We start from the raw sequence: 22395 nt of genomic DNA, 5'->3' as shown, positions 1-22395 counted from the left end.
CCAAATGAATTTAGTAAGAGTTGTTTTCATATCTCGGAAGAATTTAGGAGGAGGTGGAAGTGGGATTGATTGGAACAGATAAATAAATTTAGGAAGGACATTCATCTTGAAAACATATATACGTCCAATCACAGACAAATGGAGTGAGACCCATCTGCTTAGAGATTCCGTCACTTTTAAAGTAACCCGTCTTAATTAGCAGAGACTAATGAGTTTAGGTTGGGAGTAATAAAAATACCAAGATATCTAAATCCTTCAGGTCAATTTGGAGTGCATCAGGACCTGCCGTTTTCCCTCCTTTCATATGATTTATAGATATATTTATTTTGAGTACAAGGTCCATCCAGGACATATCGTCTTCAGATATGGTGGGGACTGAGAGATGGTTAAGAAAGGAAGTTTGGTCCTCCCCTAGTTCTGATACTTCTGCTTCATAAAGAGTCTAATAATATATACGGCAAAGGTGTCATTTATTATTAGAGGATCAACAATTATGTCGCCATTTGAAGTATGGATACTATTAATGGCTCTTTCTGTAGCTATTTTTTTTTTCATTTGCCAAACTAACAGCTTTCCACTTTTCTCCCCTTGTGCATAAAATACTTGTTTTAATCTTATTAAGCTATTTTCTGCCTTAGCAGCCGAAAGTGCATTATATTTGGCCCTGAGAGTTACAGAGTTACCAATTTCTGTGTATGGGAGTTTGTCGTGCCTACCTCCCTCTCAAGATATTTCATTTCCCTGTCTAAAGTTGATATTTCTAGATTTGTTTTATTAGTTATTGAGCTGGTATAGCTAATTATTTGACCACGAACACAGGCCTTAAATGCCTCCCATCTCACAGAGGATGAAGTTCCATTCTTGTTAGTGTCAAAAAAGTAGTCTGTTTGTGTTCCCACAAATTTAAGGAGCATCTACAACCTACTCTAGCTACTGAGCCACAGCCACTCCAGAACAAAGGAGTGCATATCATATTATATATGTTGCGCATTAATATTCCACATATTATACCAATACACAGGCCAGATAGTTTTGGCTTCTGCAGGCCTCTAATTGGGGTTCAGTGGATTACAAGATTAATAGAGCTGTCTATTCCCGATTTTTTATGATATTTATTTATTTTTTTGCTTTTACCCTGAGTATTTTTTAGACTGTTGATGTAGTGCGTTTTTCCGGTGCACATTTCTTTGACCACATAGACAAAAGATTATAGTGTCACTGTTTTTTTTAATTTTATTATTATTTTAGAGAGATGTTTAGTACATGATCTCTCATTTTCATTAATCTCTACTCTAACCCTAACCCTCTACTTTTCCAGGACTTTATATAATTTCGAAAAAAAAATCAAATCAGTCAGTTTCCAGATTAAATTTGGATGTTTTTGGCTTTCTTTCCTTTCATTGTCCAACAGGTTTATATTGACATTACAAAAACATACTGTAAAGTTCCTTAACACATTAGAGTTAATCTTTGATCCAGAAAGAGCCCATGTTTGTCCAAGTTTCACTTAATTAGGACATTATTTATTTTATTTATTTTAATTGACAATACTGTTAAGAATCGGAACCCTACCAACCACCAACCTTACCCTACCATTAATTTAGTCATCTCGAATAATGTTCACATCTGTTCACATTTGATCAAAGAGACTGACACTTTTTATTCTCTTTATCTTAAGTCTGTGTTCAGGATTTTGAGGAGCAGAAATTACAATGAAATTTTAAAAATATGAACTTTCGACCTGCACTCCCAGGAGGCTCAGTGGTGGTATTCTCTTTCAACGTGGGCAGTGAACTAATGGAGCTTGTTGTCCACTCACCAATGCCGCTGAACAATGGTAAATGGCATCGTGTGGAGGCTGAGAAGAACATCAAGGAGGCAGTTCTGCAGCTTAATGGACAATACAGAGAAGTCAGACCCACCCTCCCCCAGGGACATACAAAACTAGAGTTCTACAGTGATCTGTTTGTTGGTAAGTCCCGTAAACACAAACATATACGCATACACACAATAAATTGCAGGGTCCTCTACAGTTGCCCAATGTGATCATGCAATGTTTTTTTCTTTCTCTTTTTTCTTTTTTAATTTGACAGTCCACTGACTTAAAGAGCTCAACTGTGTAGCAGTTTAAAAACACTTTTGAACATACAGTATGTTAATATAACCACAATTTATCTGCCACATTCAATGTATTTATAACTGTACAGTAAAAAATATAGAGTTTATGGCTGGTTTCACCAGTCTCATCAAACATGTGGATGTAAAGTAAATACCTTTCTGATTTTATGAGCTAAAGACAAGTGTATGAGTGCAGGGAAGTTTAGAACCAGTGCCTAGAACCTGACTGATCGTGCACCCAGATTAGGAGTGTGTTGTATACTGTATATCAAACTCAGAATGTGAACTCATGTATGCATTGGGACATATTGTTATAATATTGTTTCAAGTATGATACAATTCTTTCATCCATTGCATTTCATGTTATAATAGCTAAATCTACAGCTAGGTGAACTTGTATTTACAAGGCTGAAAATTAATGCAAAAAAAACTTTCATATAACTCATGAAAAAAATTGCTACTGCAGCATCTTAGTAACTGGCCACACTGGAGATTTAAAAGATTGAAAGCGCTTCTGTTTCAGATAGGACTTATAGTTTTTGATCACTCATCACTGTTCAATGACCATGATCATTTTTGGAGAAATTTTGAGATTATATGGGTGTGTATTGCGCAGAATGTTTGTGCTAGAGTGGGTGACATCATCAGTTAGAGTGGGGGAAGTTGTCTGAAATTGCCTTAAACTTTTCTCTTTCCATGCTTGTCCCGGCCACAATTTACACTGGACACACATGATTTTTTCCACAGTTGTAGACAAACTTATTCTGTCTTTCACAATGTGCTCGGCAAAGCAGTGAGACTTCTGTGAGCCTCTGAGTGCAGTCACATCTCTCTCTGCTATCCATTGACTCTAATGCAAAGATTTTCTGAGAGAAGTAGAAGGGACCCCTGTTTAAAGCTTGCACATGTCTCCAAATAACATATTAAATTCTTTGAGAAGTCCTTACGACAGCATTGGTCTGCTTGTTTCTCTGATAGGAGCGTTACAGTCACAGTAAGCCCAAATGTGAGACCAGTGCAGAGGCAGAAAATTACCCTTTTTCTGTCTGTCGCTGCCTAGCGCGCTTCTGTCATCATTGACAACCACCTCAAGTTGCCATGGTAGCCACACTGAGACCAATTCTGATCCCTGTTTCCCATACATTTATATTACAACAACACACACCAACAAACACTCCTCTACCACACTCACGCGCGCACACATATGCATGCACTACTCTCCACACATACACACAAACACACAGGTAACTTTATATGATTACAGCTACACACATGCACACACAGACACACACACACACGTGACTTGTGTGATTACAGTTCCTCAATGTCAGTGCTCAGTGAAAGATGATCAGATGTCTGTCTGATTAGCTCTGGTCGTGGGTTTGATTCCCATGTTGATAGAGAGGGTGAATTGGTGAATTTCAGAATAAGCTCTAAGGTTTCGTCAGAAAAACAAAGATCAAAGGCACATTCAGGGCTCCTGATCCTGGCCAGAGCATAGTGACTTAGTCCTGGGGTTAAAATGGCTGGCTGGAAAAAGTCACTTAATGTGAGGCAACAAGATTTCTCCATTCAGTCTTGTTATACACCTCACGGTGCAACCTGAACACGTCGTCAGTGAAGAACCTGGCGCCACCAAATTTGAGAAAAAAAAAAAAAAAAAAATCATAGTTTCATAGGTATACTTTGCAAGAAAATAAACACGATTATCATATAAAGAGTAACTTATCAGAAGGCATTTTTTTTACCATAATTCATCATGCATTTGAGTTTTTCTTGCTTAGACTTTGCTTTCTTCAAAGTAACCTCCTCTGGCTTTGGTTAACAAATGACATATATGAGGCATTCATTCCACAATTTTTTTAAGGTATGTACCAGGAATTACATTCCAAGCTTTCTTAAGTTCATCAAGAAGAGACTGCTCATTGATAAGACGCACTTTTCTGACTGATCGATCCACTTCATCCCAGACTAGCTCAATTGGAGAGAGGTCTGGAGACTGAGGGGGCCAAACCATCTTCCTCTTCTTTTTTGTCTAGGTAACATTGACAGAGCTTGGCAGAATGCTTAAGGCCATTATCTTGCTGTAAAACAATTTTCGACCCACAAGTCTTAGTCCAGATGGAACTGCTGGCTTGACGCTGGAGGATGGAGTGGTACTGTTCCTTCTTCAAGATACCCCCTTTTTTTGTAATCTACTTATTTACTTATTGATTTAAACATTAATAACATAGGGAATACACACACACACACACACACACACACACACACACACACACATATATACAGTTGTAACCAATGTTTTAATGATAACTGGTGTGGTGGAAGCCACCTTAACTTGCACAATTCTGGGGATCCCTGCCGGGCTTACGAAGCACTGAAATAAGTGCTGTATTAAGATCTTTGTGAAAATAGCCCTTTTTTATAGCGGCATTAATAGTGTCACACCAAATCGGACCTAAAATATTCCATAGTTCTAAATATAGTTCAGCAGGGATTCCATCAATTCCTGGGGAGCGCCCCCTATTGGTTAGTTTAACTCCTGTGTGTAATTCGTCCAAAGTTAAAGGGGCATCCAGGTCCTTAGATTCTTTGTCAGACAGCATGGGTAGATTAAGCTTATCATTGAATGAATTGAATAATTCAGAGTCTGTCCTCCGAGGAGTAAAGACTTTCAAAAATTACTTAACTATATTATTAATATCAGCTGTTTTAGTGACCAGTCCCTTCACCGGGCAGTTAATAGATGGAGTGTTGAAATGATTTTCTTACCGTTTCAGCGTTTAAGCAAGAAGACGACTTGGTTTACTGCTATCATTGTAATATCTACATTTGGTGGTGTGCATCATAAATTCAATCCGCTGCCTAAGAATATCATCTAGTTCTGCCCTCACTGATTTAAGCTTTGTTTCCGCATCATTACTATAGTTGTCCTTAAGCTCTCTCCCCAAAGTACTGGAGCCTGTTCTAAATGGGAAATCTTTTGTAATCTACATTTTTTAAGATAGGACGAGAAAGCAATCGCATTGTGGCGCAGACAGCCTTTGAACGCTGACCATACAAAAGCATTATCCGAGACTGAATCTTTGTTAATATTAATAAATTCTTCCAATTTGGTTTTTAAGTTGTGAGAGATATGTTTCGTTTTTCAGAAGGGTTGTATTGAACCTCCACCTGGATGGAGTACCTTGTAGGAAATCCAGGTTAAATGAGGTTATTATTACATTATGATCAGAGATACTACAAGGGAGGAAGATACCCTTTACTTCAAACAAATGTTCTACTCTATCACCTGCAAAACATCCCCATACCATGGCACTACCACCTCCTTTCTTTACTGTGGGTGTTACACATGGTCCCTTAAGACGTTCACCAGTTTGTCTGTGGACATAGACTCTGGGTTTTGAACCAAATATTACAAACTTGCTTTCATCAGTCCACAGAACTGGTTTCCAGTCATCATAGATCCAATTTTTGTCTTTCTCAAGCATTGTTTCACAGTTGTCAGAGATATGTCCTTTGTAAAAACCAGCCTGCAACCTCCAGAGCAAGCCTGAAGGCGACAGTGGCAAGGAAAAACTACCTTTTAACAGGAAGAAAACTTGAGCAGATGTAGTTTATGGAGACTGGGCTGGTTGATGAGGCCATGGCAGCAGATGTAGCTTAGAACTCCACAAGTCAGATATTCAGCACTCCAGACCAGAGACCCTCACAAGAAGATGGAGATGGAAGGGGAGGGGAGAGGAGGGGAGGGAAGAGAGTGGGACAAAGCGGTTAGTAATAGAAAAAAAGGAAAAGTCTTAAGCCTGACCTTAAAAGTAGAGACTGTGTCTGCCTCCCGAACCCAAACTGGGAGCTGGTTCCACAGGAGAGGAGCCTGATGGCTGAAGGCTCTACCTCCCATTCTACTTTTAGAAACTCTAACCCCAAATAGACCTGCGCTTGAGATCGTAGTGATCTGTTAGGACGTTATGGTTCTATGAGGTCTTTCATATATGATGGAGCTAGACCTTTCAAGGCCTTGTCTATAAGGATGAGGATTTTAAATTCTAGATTTTTAAATGGAGCCAATGAAGAGAAGCTAAAACTGGAGTAATATGATCTCTCTTGCTAATTCCTGTCAGTGCTCTTGCTGCAGTGTTTTGAATTAATTGGAGGATTTTTAAAGAGCTATTTGGACAGCCAGACAGTAACGAGTTACAATAATCCAGCCTGGAAGACACAAATGCATGAACTAGTTTTTCTGCATCACTCTGAGAAAGGATTTTTCTAATTTTGATGATATTACAAAGGTGAAAGAAAGCAGTCCTGGTCACCTGCTTTATGTGAGAATTAAAGGGCATGTCCTGGTCAAATATAACACCAAGGTTTTTCACAGTAGTACTCGAGGCCAAGGTTATGCCAACGAAACCAGGTGATTAGATAATGAATCTCTGACATGTTTAGGGCCAAATAGAATGACTTCTGTTTTGTCTGAGTTTAAAAATAGAAAATTACAGGTCATCCAAGCCTTTGTCTTTAAGGCATGCTTGGAGTTTAACCAGCGGATTAGTTTCATCTGGTTTCATGGATAAATATATCTGCATAGCAATGGAAGTTTATGCCATGCCCTCTAATAATATTGCCTAAGGGAAGCATGTATAATGTGAATAATACTGGTTCTAGCACAGAACCCTGAGGAACTCCATAGCTTGCTTTGGTATATATAGAAGAGTTGTTGTTTATGTGGACAAACTGAAATCTGTCTGACAGATATGATTCACACCAGTCTAATGCAATTCCTGTAATCTTGATCACACTTTCAAGTCTATGTAGTAGAATACTGTGATCAGTGGTGTCAAATGCAGCACTAAGATCTTGCAGGACAAGTATAGACACAAGTCCAACATCTGAAGCCATGAGGAGATCATTGGTAACTTTAACCAGAACCGTTTCTGTACTATGATGAATTCTAAAACCTGACTGAAACTCTTCAAACAAACCATTCCTGTTTAAATGATGAACCAACTGATTGGCAACAACCCTTTCTAAAACTTTAGGAATAAAAGGAAGGTTTAATATTGGCCTACAGTTTCAAAAACATCTAGGTCAAGAGTGTTTTTTTTTTTATTCAGTCCAATTCAGTTCAATTCAATTCAGTTTTATTTATATAGCGCCAATAACAATGCAAATAGTCTCAAGACGCTTTACAAAAACCGGCCAACAACCTCCAGAGCAAGCCTGAGGGCGACAGTGGCAAGGAAAAACTCCCTTTTAACAGGAAGAAACCTTGAGCAGAACCCAGTTCATACAGAGGGACCTATCTTCTGAAGGCCAGCCGGGTAGAAACAGAGAATATAGAAAAGAAGAAAAGGAGAAAAGAAGAGCAGGAGAAACGAGATAAACAAACTTCTGTCATAGATACACATATCAAGCTGCACTATTCAGCACTCCAGACCAGAAACCCTCACAAGAAGATGGAGGGGGAGGGGAGGTATTTATTAATGGAAAAACCTCCTTGAGCAATTTAGTCAGGATGGGGTCTAGAAAACAAGTTGATGGTTTAGATGCTGTAATTACTGAAGTGAGCTCCCAAAGATCAATTTCAAGTAATAACTGGGTCCTACAGAGGTTTCTAATGTCACTGTACTTACATTTTTGACAGCTGGAAGGGTGCTGTGAATTTTATCTCTAATGCCAACAATTTTATCAGTGAAGAAGCTCATGAAGTCATTACTGCTGAGGGCTGAAGTAATAACAGCTGTGAGTCTTTGTCAGCCAGGCTACAGTGCCGAAAAGAAATCTGGGGTTGTTCTTGTTTTCTTCTATTAATGAAGAACAATATGCTGTTCTAATCTTAAGGAGAGTTTTTTTTATATAAGTTGTTAAACTATCTTTCCAGGCTATTTGAGCTTCTTCAGAATTAGTGGAATGCCAAATTCTTTCCAGCTTTTGAACTGCCTGCTTTGGCATTGAGAATAATATCTGACATTGTAACAAAAGCCATGTATCTTTTTTTGATGTTGTTTTTTTTTCAGTGTCACTGGTTTTCAGTTTCAGTGGTTTAATTTTCAGTGTCAACTTATTGGCAGGATTTTGGCGTGGAGGGGATGGTTTGGGGGGTGGGCTGTGGTGGGTGGTGGCTAGGAACACGTGAATGCTATAAACGCCTAAACGCTATAGAACAGGGCTGAGACTAATGGCGGCAGCCGCTGCTGCTGCCTGTTGCTACTGAAGATGACATGGAAGCGACAACCATCTTGAGACCTGGGCAGCAGCAACTTTCAACCATCTGGCCTCAACAGCAACCGATTAGTTTTACACATAGTGAGGGCTGCCAAACTGTCTGATGCAGTCACCATTTTATCTTTTCCAGGATCCTCCATCCATTACAGAGCTATTATCATTGCTATTAACTCTGAGTACACCGTCAAATGATTTGTACATCTTTTCTCAATCTTGACCTTATGAGATTTGAAGGTTGACAGTGATGTTGGAGTCTGGATGTGCTGTGGGAGTGTATTCCAGAGCCAAGGGGCAGTGCAGCTAAAAGTTCTCGTTCTCATTGTGGCTAAGTGGACAGAATGGGTGAAGAGGAGTGAAGCAGAGTAGGTCCTGAGTGTGCGGAAAGGTTTGTAGGTGTGGAGGGGTTCGGTGAGGTATGGAGGTGCAAGGTTATGGAGGGCCTTAAATGTGAGGAGCAGGGTTTTGAAGTCAATGTGGAAGTCAGTGAAGCTGTTTGAGGACAGGAGTGATGTACTGTGTGGATGGGGTTCTGGAAATGACACGTGCAGCTGAATTTTTGTAGTTTATTGAGGGATTTCTGTGGCAGACCGTGACGAAGTGCATTACAGTAATCAAGACGGGATGTGATAAGGGCATTGACGAATGTGGAAGTGCTATTAGGTGAGAGGGATGGGCAAAGGCGGTTGATATTGCGGAGATGAAAGTATGCAGGGTACTGTAACATACTCATACTCATCATTAAATATGTATCTATAACCCCCCCAATGATGATCTCCTGTTTATTATTCCTGTATTCTGTTCAGTTGTCTTTTCCCTACAATAGCTTTTGTAGGTAAGTTTTCAGAACTATGAATCTTTACAAAAGCTTTTACCAGAACCTCTGATCTACTGGCACCAATGTGTGTGCGCTTTGCCAGTCTTTTTTTGGACAATTCTCATTCCACCAAGGCACACTCTTCATTAGATTCTTTCCCTTTGTTTTTGGAATTGTTTTTCCAGCTGCCTACATTAGAGCATCGGTCACTTTCTCATTAAATTCCTCAATATTTCCCATTTCTTCCTCCATAATTTCATCATACCTGGTTTCACTTACAGCTCTTCACTTACAATGCCACCAGGTCATCTCTGTCCAGTTTACACTTTGACAGTCTTTCTTCACTATGCTGACTTGGTCAACTCCAAACTCTATTGGATTTTGATCACTCCCTAGCGCTGATGGATTTAACACATTCCACGTGCTCTCTCCTGCCATTTCAGGAAATGTAAGAGCTAAGTCATAACACTTTCTATATTCAGTGAGCTAATATATCTTGTACCCCTTCCATCATTACTGCAGACCAACTCTTTTTCATCTAAATGATCTTCTATCACCAACACATTGATAACTGTATTCCTACTTTCCCACAGTGTGCTGTGAGCATTAACTTCTCCACACCATACTACTTTGGCTTGTATCCATCCACTTGCCTCATTTAGATTATCCTTGCTTAGTCTATTTCTGGGGTTATAATGCTTAACTGTTGTCACACTGTGCTCGCTACAGGTCTTCACCTCACAGGATTTGAGTAGGCAGCATCTCAACAGCGCCACCCTACAATCGATGTATCACAATGTTATTCTTTGGTCAGGAGTGTAAGAGCACCAATAAATAATGTTCAAGGAAAGCAAGCGCAGGGAGCAAAAGTATACTAACTTAATAATCTACATGGACACTAAATGATGCGATAAGATATCCATTTATATATCCCCAAAACATCAATCTGAATATACATTTTACATGCACAGTCATTCTGCCTGATATGGAGTGTCCCCTGGACATATAACAGAAGAAGAAGAAAATAACTTTATTGACAACACAGAAAATATTCAACAGAAAGAAAGCTAGAAATTACTAAATCATTAAGTCACATGATATTCACCTCAGACAAATGTACAGAAGTGTTTCACTCATTCCACCCAAAGAGAACAGATTGATCATATTGTTTTATATGTTTGTTAGGTTCAAGTGTTGCACAATTGGAATGATTATGACACTAGGGTTGCAGAAAACAACTAACTAATCAATGAAATATTTTTTAAATTAATGTATTTACTATTTTCTGAGTAGTTGTTAGTAGTAATAAATGTGAACTGACCTTTTTCTTCGTGTCTCCATTTCTTGTATCTTAGGTGCTTCAAGTGGGCAGAGGGGTGTCCTGGGTTGCATGCGAGCTCTGAGGATAAATGGTGTCATGTTTGACCTCGAGGAGAGGGCAAAGGTGACTTCAGGTGTTAATCGAGGCTGCCAGGGCCACTGCAGTAGCTATGGGATGAACTGCAGGAATGGAGGGAAATGCGTGGAGCAGTATAATGGATACTCATGCGACTGCTCCCTCACCGCTTATAATGGACCCTTCTGTACCAATGGTATAGCCTTAAACAACAATATACAGTACTGTGCAAAAGTTTTAGGCAGGTGTGGGTAAAAATGCTTTAAATTAAAGTGCTTGCAAAAATATAAATAATGTTTGTTTATTTTTATCAATTTATAAAATCCAAAGTGAGTGAGCAAAAGAAAAATCTAAATCACATCAATATTTGGTGTTACTACTCTTTGCCTTCAAACCAGCATCAATCCCAATGGGTGCACATGGTCAGGGATTTTGTAGGATCATAGACGCAGTGGTCAGCGAAGGAAACATAGTGCAGTACATGAAAAACGCATCGTACTTGTTTCCCTTCAAAACCTGAAGGTGCCTAACAGTGCCATCAGCTCAGAACTGGTAAAAACCAGTGGGACCCAGGTACACCCATCTACTGTTTGGAGAAATCTGGCCAGAAGTGGTCTTCATAGGAGAGTAGCAGCCAAAATTCATTGATGAGACAAAATTGTAAATATTTGACTGTAGCCGAAGGCAGTTTGTACTCCAAAGGGCTGTAGAGAGGTATAATAATGCGTGTCTACAGGCAGCAGTGAAGCATGGTGGTGGTTCCTTGGAAGTTTAGGGCTGTATTAAAAAAAATGGAGTTCAAGATTTGGTCAGGATTAATGGTGTCCTCAATGCTGAGAAATACAGGCAGATACTTTCCATCATGCATTACCATGAGGCAGGTATATGATTGGCCCCAAATTTATTTTGCAGTAAAACAAAGACCCCAAACATACAGCAAGGTCATTAAGAACTATATTCAGCAAAGAAGAACAAGAAGTCCTGGAAATGATGGCATGGCCCTTACAGAGCCCTGATCTCATCATCATTGAGTGTGTCTGGAAGAGACGGAAGGATTTGAGGGAGCCTATATCCACAGAAGATCTGTGATTAGTTCTCCAAGATGTCTGTGAAGGTTCTCAGTCATCCAGGTCATGGTAATCCAAAAGGCTTTGAATAAAGGGAATTGGACTTGTATAATTTCTTGAAGACATTTCGCCACTCAACTGAGTAACTTCTTAGTTCTGAGATACTGGTGGAAGTTGAGATTTAAATAGGAAAACTCTGTGGATAAAACTCATCAGATACTTGCTTGACCACCGTCTCAAGGTGTGAATGATGTTGAAACTATACCATCTACCATCTTCTTTATTTAGAGAAGGTTTTTCCACTTTGATATAGGTGACTTGCTTTACTGGCTAGGACTTTAATGTTGCTACCTGCAAAAGAGTGTCCTTTGTCGTTCAAGTGGGGGTGGACCGCTAAGTCATTCCCTGATTAGCTGGCTATCCTGTGTTGGGCCATGCATTTATGGATGGGTTGTTTGGGGATGACGATGTTCTTCCTCTTGCTGTACTCCTCTTCCCTGTCCTTTTTGACATACCTTCTTGGGCATTTAACAAAGGCCCAGTTGGGGTATCCTCAAGTCTTGAGGGTTTGTTTGATGTGTTTACCCCTCCTTCTCCTTTCCATCCTGTCTTGTGGGTACAGTCTGTGCTCAGTGCTGGAGGGTTCTGACTCTGATTCGGATGAGTGGTGAAACGTCTTCAAGAGATTCTAAAAGTCCAGTTGCCTTTATTTAATGCCTTTTGGAGGTCTCCAGATGTTTGAAAAAACCTACCAGCCAAGTTCCTTAAAAAACTGTGTGTAAGTGTACCTAGAAGAATTTGTGCTGTCTTGAACACAAAGGATGGTCACAACAGATATTGATTTGCTTTAGATTTCTCTTCTGTTGATTCATTGTATTTTCTTAATTGGTGAAAATAAACTATTAACACATCCATTTTTGAAAGCATTCTTAGTTAACAGATTTCTTTCACACCTACCTAAAACTTTTGCACAGTACTGTAGATCTTTGATTAGTGATAAGCAGTTTTATAAAACAATTGTATGTAATTCACTTCTTCTGTTGTGGTTTCTGTATGTATTAGACGTAGGTGGCTACTTTGAGACAGGAACCCTGGTGCGTTATGACTTCCTACCAGAGTCAGGACCTTCTGCGCTGCAAGAGGTTAAAAGCTTGTTCGGTTTGAGAGTTCCAAGTGAAGCCAACCTGACACAGGAGGAGCTGGTGCTAAGCTTCAGCACCTACAGTGCTCCCAGCATTTTGGTCTACATCAGTTCCAGGACACAAGACTATGTGACTGTGGTGCTCAGACACAATGGTGGGCCCATCAATGTCATATCAGGTTGAATTTTTAATTTATAAATACATTATGTAAGAAGATACACGTATGTTTGTATATATTTATACAGGCAGTCTCCAGATCCGCTACAGTCTAGGGGGGCTGTCAGAACCATACACCATAGATGTTGATCATCGTAACATGGCTAACGGACAACCACATTTCGTCAACATAACTAGGAACCTAAGGGAGATAAGACTACAGGTGAGTTCTTGACAGTCTCTTGACATTGCAATACTGAAGTAGAAAATACCCTGCAGTGGGGAGGTCATGGAGTCACATCTTCCCTGAAGTGCTGCTAATGTCTGAGATGATGAGATAGAGAAAAGTAACAGCACACCTATCCCGATCAAACTGCACAATTTAATATTGTTGTGCTCTGGCACAACTATGGTGTTAATATATTACTAAGAATATGAAGAATATGATGCTTCTCACGGAAGCACCATTTATGTGGATATTGTACACTGGCTCCTACAGACAGTGCAGATCAAGGTTATGCACTATAAATATCGGGCTCCATTTAACATAGAGGGCACTATTTACAGTACACTCGGGCGGGTTATTGGCTATCAAATTATTACTATAAAAATATTAATAGGACTTATTTAACATCCACCTGGGGACACCAGACAGCCAATTTACCAAAATTCTGTCTCATAACGGTGGGTATGCTAACTATTAACACAGAACCCAGTTTGATAATTAACTTAATAATCACAAACAATGGTACTCTATTAATAGTAGCAAACCTGAAGGATTTAAGAGTTCTACAGTGTAGAGGTTGGCATATTTACTCTTGTACAACATTAGTAGACGAGAAAAGTTTCAAAGGTTTATTGGACACATCTAGAAAATGAAATAACAAAACATTAAACTAAGGTGATCTACATACACTATGTACACTTGTGGATGTGTGTGTGTGAGTTTGAGTGAGTGAGAGACCATGTGTGTGTATGAGGTATGAGGTGTGAAGTCTGACCTCAGACAATGGACAAGATGGCCGGTGGTTTCTTTGTCCTAAAACAAAGAGGTTTAAAAACATCTGGTCTCCAAGATGGCCTCTAAAGGCCAACCGCATGTGATGTGGGGGGAGGGGAACAAAGGTGTATCCTTTGTTCACCACCGAGGTCACAAATTCAAGGTGCAGGTTAAATGACTATAGACTATAGATGACAACAACAAAGCTCAAGTATTTCATTGATTTCAAACACTACATACACTGGCATGGTTGAAGTCTTCTATGCTTAGTCAAGGTATGTGCCAGGTAAGCTAACTCGGCCCAGTTACGTTACCAAGTCACGTCCAAAAAGAGAAGATTGTGGTTAATGTGCTGATTTGCCAGTCCTGCTGTTGCTGGGTTGCAAAGTCCAATTGTTGTTGTCCTTGTTGAATGAACTACAGCTGTCTTGACTGTGTAGTTCCAGTTTTGTTGAGGAGGGTCCTTGGCTCTCCTTGAAAAGTCAAATAGTTGTTCTGTTTTGTTTTGTGGCTCTGTTGCTTGTCAACTCAACTAGCAGACTTTGTGTTGTGGTAGTTGGTTCTGTGCTTAAATTCTTTGGTAGGCACTTGCGTCACTAGCAAGGTCCAGTCCAGTGGAGGCCTCTGCTATGTGCAGCATGGAAGTTGAAGCTGATGTGATTGGTTGTTTTGCTGCCAGTCAAGAAAGGACATAACTCGACAGTGCAACGCCATTTCCTGTTTCTACTCTGCTGTGTACATGCACAAGATTTAAAATGCGTTGGACCATTCAGTTTTGAACTTTGCTTTTTGAATCATGGTACGTTATCTTAAAACAGTCCAAAGTGAAAAAAACAACACGCACACACATAAAAAAAACGCTCTCCCAAGCTAATATCCTGCATAAACTGTAATAAGCAGTTGTGAGGGAAAAAATGAAGTGATGATGTGCTTACCCGATCATTGATTTCCACTTTTTAAATTTTTTTATTTAAAACAGGGACTTTGCACATTATTGGCATGAGTACAAAGGAGAACCACATAAATATGCCCGATATAGCTAATTTTCATCTGTAGTTTCTTTATTATTATTATTATTATTATTATTATTATTATTATTATTAGTTTAGTGAATTGGGACAATGCACATTAATCAACATTGATGCGTTAGTCATCAGTGTAAATGTGCCGGTCTTAGCACAGATGCTAATTTTCAGCCATAGTCCCAAGGTCAGCTACACAACACAGACAGACAAGACTTTAAAACAACATTCATACAACAGACAATTACATAACCAGACACAGACAGACATTGTTGACACAAATCAAAAAGGACACAGACAGTATTGGAACAGATAGCATACATCAGATTAAGAAAAGTTTTTGGGCTATGTGAGTACATGTCTGATTGATTTTTAACCAGCTTTTGAGATTTTTTTAAAAGTATAGTATATAGTAAGTAAGTAGTTGTCGCTGTTGCAAATATGTGTACCTCTTAAAGATAAGACAGGTCGGGAAAATTTAGTTTTATGCCTCGGTACATACAGTCACCTCTAGTCAGGGCTCTCGTTCTTCGTCCTTCAATGTTTTTTCTCTGGATGAATTCATTCAGTGTTGGGGGGCAAGAGCATTTAAAACTTTGAAGATGAGACAGGCATCCATAAAGATTTGATAGCTGTCTAGATCAAGAATATTGTACTTTTTTTTTTTTAGGATACTACAGTAATGGAAGTGAAGAGGTTTCCTGTCTAAGATTTTAACTGCCCTCTTGAAGAGAGACTTGATAGGTTTTACTGTCCTTTCATTAGTGTCTGTCCAGGTTGTAAAACAATAATTCATGTGTGAAAATATCATGGTATGCATATAGACTTAAGCTGTTTTGGGGGTAAGAAAAGGTTGTATATGATAGAAGTTTGATTGATTGAATTTAATGGTGTGGTTTTTTTTTGTGCTTTAAATAATAGGTTTGTGTCAAAGACCACTCCAAGATATGTGAACTCTTCTACTAGATCAAGTCTCTCTCCATTAACCGTTACAGATGGTTCATCACCCTCTGCTGATTGACGCGAGTAGAACACACAAACAGTCTTTTTAGTATTGAGGCGCAAACAAGATTGATTAAGCCAATGAGATATACAGACCCTTTCCAAAAAAAATAGAATATCTTGGAAAAGTTGTTTAATTTCCATAATTCCATTGAAAAAGTTAACTTTAATAGATTATAGATTCAAGGCCAACAATTTAAACGATTTCAAGTATTTATTTGTTTATCTTAAAATAATTTGGGCTTCCAGCTCATAAAACCCACGAAAAGAGGAATTCAAAAAATTAGAATACAGTGAAGAAATCAGCACAAATATTGCAGGGCATGAGTGTTTTAAACTGTCACACAGTAATCATCTACTAAACTCAAAGCACCTGCACAGGTTTCTCCAGGTGCCATCATTAAATTGCTTCAGTTTGGTTCACCTGTCTCAGTTTGGTTCAATATGGGGAAAACTGCAGACATGACAACTGGTCAGAAGTCCATCAATGATACCCTCCATAGGATGGGTAAGCCACAAAAGTTGATTGCTAAGGGTGCTGGCTGTTCACAGAGTGCTGTGTCCAAGCATATCTATGGAAAGTCTAGTGGAAGGGCAAAATGTGGCAGGAGAAGATGCACCAGCAAAAGAGATGACCGTGGCATTCAGCAGATTATCAAACAGAGAAGATTCAAGAGTCTGGCAGAGATCCAGAAAGAGTGGAATGAGGCGGGAGCCACAGCTTCAGAAACCACCACCTTCAGGCGCACAACTGGGCTACAACTGTCGGGTTCCTCAGGTCAATCCACTTCTGAACCTGAGCTAACGTAGGAAGCGTCTCAACTGGGCCAAAGAGAAGAAGTACTGGACTGTTGGCCAGTGATCCAAGGTCCTCTTTTCCGATGAAAGTAAAGTGTGCCTTTCATATGGGAATCAAGGTCCAAGGGTTTGGAGGAAGACGGGTGAGGAACAGAACCCAAGCTGCTTGAGGTCCATTGTGAAATATTCAGTTCATCATGATTTTGGGGTGCAATGTCCGGTGCAGGTGTTGGTAAACTCTGCTTTCTTAAATCCAAGGTCACCTTAACAGTCTACCAGAATGTTTTAGAGGACTTTATGATTCCTTCTGCTGAGGATCTGTATGGAGATGCACATTTCATCTTCCAACAGGACCTGGCCCCTGCCCATACTGCCAGAAGCACCAAAACCTGGTTTGATGCCCATGCCATCACAGTGCTTGACTGGCCAGCCAACTCACCGGACCTAAATCCCCTTGAGAATCTATGGGGTATTCGCAAGAGGAAAATGAGGGGCACCAGACCCAACAACAAAGAAGAGCTGACAGCAAGCATCAAGGAAACCTGGGCTTCCATAACTCCCAGGCGATGCCACAGGCTGATTGCCTCAATGCCACGTCGGATCGAGGCAGTGATAAAGGCAAAGGGATTCCCAACCAAGTATTGAATTAACATAGCGTTTTGAAAGTACCATATTTTGATTCATTTGATGTGATCCTAATTTCTGTCTTTTTTTTCGGCAAAAACTGAGAAGTAAATGGTGATTTCTTCACAGTATTCTAATTTTTTGAATTCCTGTTTTAGTGGGTTTTATGAGCTGGAATCCCAAATAAACAAATACTTGAAGTCATTTAAAGTGTGGGCCCTGAATCTATTATATATGAAAGTTTAACTTTTTGAATGGAATTGTGGAACTTAAACAACTTTTCGATGATATTCAAATTTTTCAGAAAGGCGCTGCTGATAATTGCTGATAACTTTTCAGCAGCTTTTTATTTTGTTTTTGCATTGACATATAGTACTGTATCATCAGCATAAAGTTGCAGATTAACATTTGGGCAAACTTTAGGTATTTACATATACACCGAATAGAATGGGTCTGAGTATGGAACCTTGGGGTACAACAGTTGCACAGTCTGTTTTATATTTGAAAGATATGATCTCATCCAGCAGAGTATGCCATCCGAAAAGTTGAAGAGGGACAGTCTTGAGAATGTCATGGTTTAATGAGTCAAAAGCTGTTTTCAAGAAAACAGCTCCCAACAAAACCAGCCTGATCCAGAAAACCTTTGCTGGTCTTGTGAAAGTAACAGATTAACAGTTAAGTGGTGTTTACAAAATCCAAAGTGCATTGGATGGAGTGGGTTATGCCTGTTATTGAGATCTGTTAACTGCAGTCCATTTCTTGGCCATTTTTGAAATGACTGGCGAAATACTTATCAGCCGATAATTCTCTAATTGGCTTTCAGTCAACTAGAGTGTTATGTGTATGGACATTTAAAATTCATTGTCAACTCCTCAACTGACTGTATAAAAAAATGAAACTGCTAACAGTGACATCCATGTCGTTTATAAGAATGCCATTCACCTGGAGCTGCATGTCATTGGGTGTTGTATCTTTCATTCTTCCTGTTAGTTTATTAGTTGTTCCCATATCAGTCCCATCTATCATTTCAGTTAAGAAATCTGCTTTAGCTTTACGAATTTGTCTTGTTACTTCTCAGTGCTGTATATGTCTGGTGGTCACAGATAAGTCCTGTTTCTTGAGATTGTTTTAGTGTATTATTTCTTTCTCTCATCAACTTGCATACATCGTCCTTCACCCAAGTTAGTGCCCATTATGCTTTTTGAATTCCACTTTTTTGTGAAGCGATCCAGAACTTCCATAATACATTTAAAAAGTGCTGCAACTGTCCTCAACTCCAGTATTCATTAATACACTGGACCTATTATACACCCCCAAAGCATTCTTCAGATTTTGTTGTTCGCTTTCAGGTATTATGTGGTGACTGCTAACTCTGATGGGGCTAGTAGGCCAATTCATTTTTCTTGAGCATAGAATGAAGTTATGGTCAGAGAGCCCAGACAAAAAATTAAAAGTATTACTGATCCTATCTGGTTTATTTGTGAATATTAAATCAGTTGTTGTTTTAGATGTCTTGGCTATTCTTGTTGGACCCTGAATGATTTGAGGAAGGTTGTGATTATCCGTTAGTTGCTTCAGTTTTCTCCTGTCAGATTTATTGTACCAGTTGATATTAAAATCATGTAAAAGAATCGTTTCCCTTTTGAGATCATTGCATTTTAGGATGGTTTTAAGTTGATCAAAAAATATATTTTTAGAGGAAGGCGATCAGTACAAACATTTAACAGTGAAAGACATTTCAGTGTAAATGGTAATGTTGACTCCAGTACATTCAATATCTATTTCTTATGGCCATTCAATTCATTTACACTTTAAGCAGTCCTTTACATAAACCCATTATCCACCCCTCGCCCTACTCCTCTGTCTCTCCTAAAAACCTTGTATCCTGAGATACTGATGTCAGTTGTTGGTGATGAAAAAGTTAACCAGCTTTCAGATATGGTTAATATATCAATGTTGGAATCAATCAATCAATCATCAAGTGTTTGATTTGGTTGGTTTCCCCTAATACACTACAAATGTTAATATGGCCCAATAGTTGGCCTTTTGGCTTAGAATGTGAGTCCCAGATGATCTTGGCATTGTTAAGAGTCTGAAAGAAGTGCATTTTGTGTTGTTTCTTGTAGAATTTTTTTCAGCAGCGGGGGGCTGGTTCTCCAGGGAGTGGTGGTGGCGTAAACAAATGACACTTGATTGCCTCTTTATTAAACAGTCAGTTGAAAATGTCCGTTTAAGTAAAAATAAATAAATCAATAAAATTAAATAAATAAAAACAATAAATAATGATTTCTTGATGAGAATGTAGAATCAGTGGCAAAGTTTGCACCTTGGCTTAGAACAATTAATTTTTCTGGGTTTGTTATGGAAGAGCCATAGAATGATTATAAGAGTGAACACAATTTTTTTCTTTACCATTTATGAGTTTTTATAATATTTCCCAAATTGACACACTTTGATAAAAAGTATTATTAGTTATTATTTACGTTCTGACCTCGTGATGGTATGATTGACAGCCTTTTGTTAGCCTGGATAACTCACTGGAAGGCTAACCTAAGGCTAATTAATTAGCTGGCTAATTAGATAGTTAACTTCAGCTACCAGACTGGCTATATTGGGTACTGACACCGACCATAAGAATTATTATCCAAATTCACTTACCAGATGGTCTTGTAGGAGGTGCAGCAAAGCAGAGAACTATGATTTTATTTAAAATGATCTAAAATGGACCAAAACCTCAGCCAAAAGGTTGTCATTAGCTCAGGTGAGGACTAGCCGAGAGACCAAGGCTAGCAGCTAGCGGCCTCTGGCAGCGCCCATACATTGCCTGTCACTCAAAGCGGGAACACCCTTAATTATGCAGAAATTTAAACGTTAATAAAAAATAAAAGAATGAGTTAGAAAAAAAATCACCTGAAATAAACCATTGAGAATAAAATCGTTTTTTGAACCAGGCTGCAAACATGTTTAATAATTCTGTAAAGTTGGGCTTTTTAACATGGGGATCTAAGGGGATTTGCTTTGGTTGTTTTGTTTTGCCTGAATATATGCTTTTGTATCTGAAACAATGTGAGTGTGTGTATTTATTGTTTTATTTAATGTGCAGGTTGGCTGTATATTTGTGCCAAACCTAACAAAAACGACTGACTCAGCTAAATATCTTAAATGCCAGGAGAGAAACCTGGCTGGCACCCCTAAAACCCACATTCACTATAAAATCAAAAGGACTGTCCTCAAACTCAAACTGTCATAAAAAAGTGGCACCCCAGATGGGACGTAAGTAACTACATTGATGACACAAGGAATCACAAAGGAACCACACCTGGTTTTGGATGAAAAAGTTTACTTTGGAAATAAATGGCTGTTATAGACTCATAGTTGAGTGATGTGGATTCTCTGCCAGCAAACCCAACCCATGAAACATTTCTCACTACACATTCTCTGCTGGACATGGATTTGACTGTAAGAACTGAGCTGGCCAAGCCCTTTAAACCTGAAAAGGGGACTGGACTAAACAAGGAACAAGATGGAGGACCTCAGACCACACTCATGGGCGTTGCCTCCCTTTCTCAAATTCATCAGCAGCTTCAGGGGGTTGCACATGCAGAAACATGCCACCGCAAGGAGCTACATGAAAAAATGTATGAAATGTCAAACACAGTAACATCTCACATTGAACAAGTAAGCAATACCCAAACTGAATTAATTCAAGTACAACACAAAGACATTATTAAACATATGGATACAGAGCTGGAATATCTAAGGACACAGGTCAATGCAAGACTGGGATGGAGGCTGCAGCATCATCACACTGACATGATAAACTCCATCCTGTATTAACACCCATGACTGAGGCTGTAACTTACCTTCAGAAGGAGATAATTCACTGCAAGGACTCCATTGACACACTGTCAGCCGAAATCACTGCCCAAGCCGCAACCCCACATTCGTCTCAAACCAACCCAGATTACAATCTACCGTGCAACACGATATAGCTGCGGATAACTTTGGATCACCAAGAGGATTTACTGTTCATGCTGAAGGCAAATGCAGATTTCCCGGAAAGAGTCCTGTAAAGCTACAGTTTCTTACTTTTGGGAAAGTGGATGATGGACCGGACCCACCTCAGTATTTGAAATGGTGTAAAGCATAAGAGACTTTGCCTACATGTATCAATCATTATGCAAGCACTGAAAACCAAACATCAAAGAACAGGAATTCGCTAAACTGATCCTAAAAAACATAAACCTCCAGCTGGCCAGTCAGCTGAGAAGTAGCGGAGTTGTTACTATGGATGGACTTGTGCGCCTTGGCCAGCAACTCGAAAAAGATCGGGAGAACCAGCTGCTGTATGAGCAAAGGTGCTGAAGAAGCCATCAAACCCTAGATCCCCCCAAACCACTGCTCCACCCACTCCTAGGGAGCCGCCTAATCATTTAAACCAACCTCTTCAAAATAAATCCCCTCTGCTGACGCTGCAAAGGAAGCCACGCACCATCTACCTGTCCTCAGTGGAACTCCAGCAGTGGACCTCCTCAGCCACAGGCTGCCAAACCTCTCCACGCTCCAGAGGGGCAGGCAACTCTGGGCTCCCTCACTCACCCAGGGTGCCCAGGAGCACCGACCTCTTTCAACCCACCATCATGTCTCCCTGACAGTCCACCTCCCTGCCAGTTGTTGCTTCGCCTGTATATCGGCCTATGGAATGGAACTAGGAACCTGGACACAAGATCCTCATATACCCTGGTCAATGAGAGTATGGTCAGGAGTTAAAGGCCAGCAGGATGAGTTGAAACCCTGGCCTAGAGGACCTTTATTTCTGGCCGATGGAGAAGGATGACAACCATTAGGATGGAGTGACCTGACTTTGAATTTGAAAAACTCAAACAGTAACATTACAGTGCGTCATCATGCCTGCCGGCAGTCTGGTGTTTCCTGCTGGGGTAGGACTTGATTACATCTGCTTAACTGGCCTTCAGTTTGATGTGTCAGAGAACTGCTACTGGTTCAAATCTAATCGTAAAAGCAAATACC

The 22395-nt window shown here is 39.7% G+C and overlaps 1 protein-coding gene across 3 annotated transcripts in view; it reads left to right on the top strand.

Annotated features, from left to right (window-relative positions):
• The window catches only part of cntnap2b (contactin associated protein 2b), an 85186-nt gene that overhangs the window by 54815 nt on the left and 7976 nt on the right, over positions 1-22395 (top strand). For all 3 annotated transcript variants that reach the window (XM_047588478.1, XM_047588477.1, XM_047588479.1), the window contains 4 exons: positions 1754-1972; positions 10513-10749; positions 12683-12916; positions 13008-13141. In XM_047588478.1, coding sequence (XP_047444434.1) covers positions 1754-1972; positions 10513-10749; positions 12683-12916; positions 13008-13141 — 824 coding nt within the window. The remainder of the gene's footprint in view (positions 1-1753; positions 1973-10512; positions 10750-12682; positions 12917-13007; positions 13142-22395) is intronic.

The sequence above is a fragment of the Mugil cephalus genome, chromosome 7 (genome assembly GCF_022458985.1).
Source record: "Mugil cephalus isolate CIBA_MC_2020 chromosome 7, CIBA_Mcephalus_1.1, whole genome shotgun sequence".
NCBI lineage: Eukaryota > Metazoa > Chordata > Actinopteri > Mugiliformes > Mugilidae > Mugil > Mugil cephalus.
The sequence above is the reverse complement of the archived record's forward strand: the minus strand, read 5'-3'. Positions and strand labels throughout refer to the sequence as shown.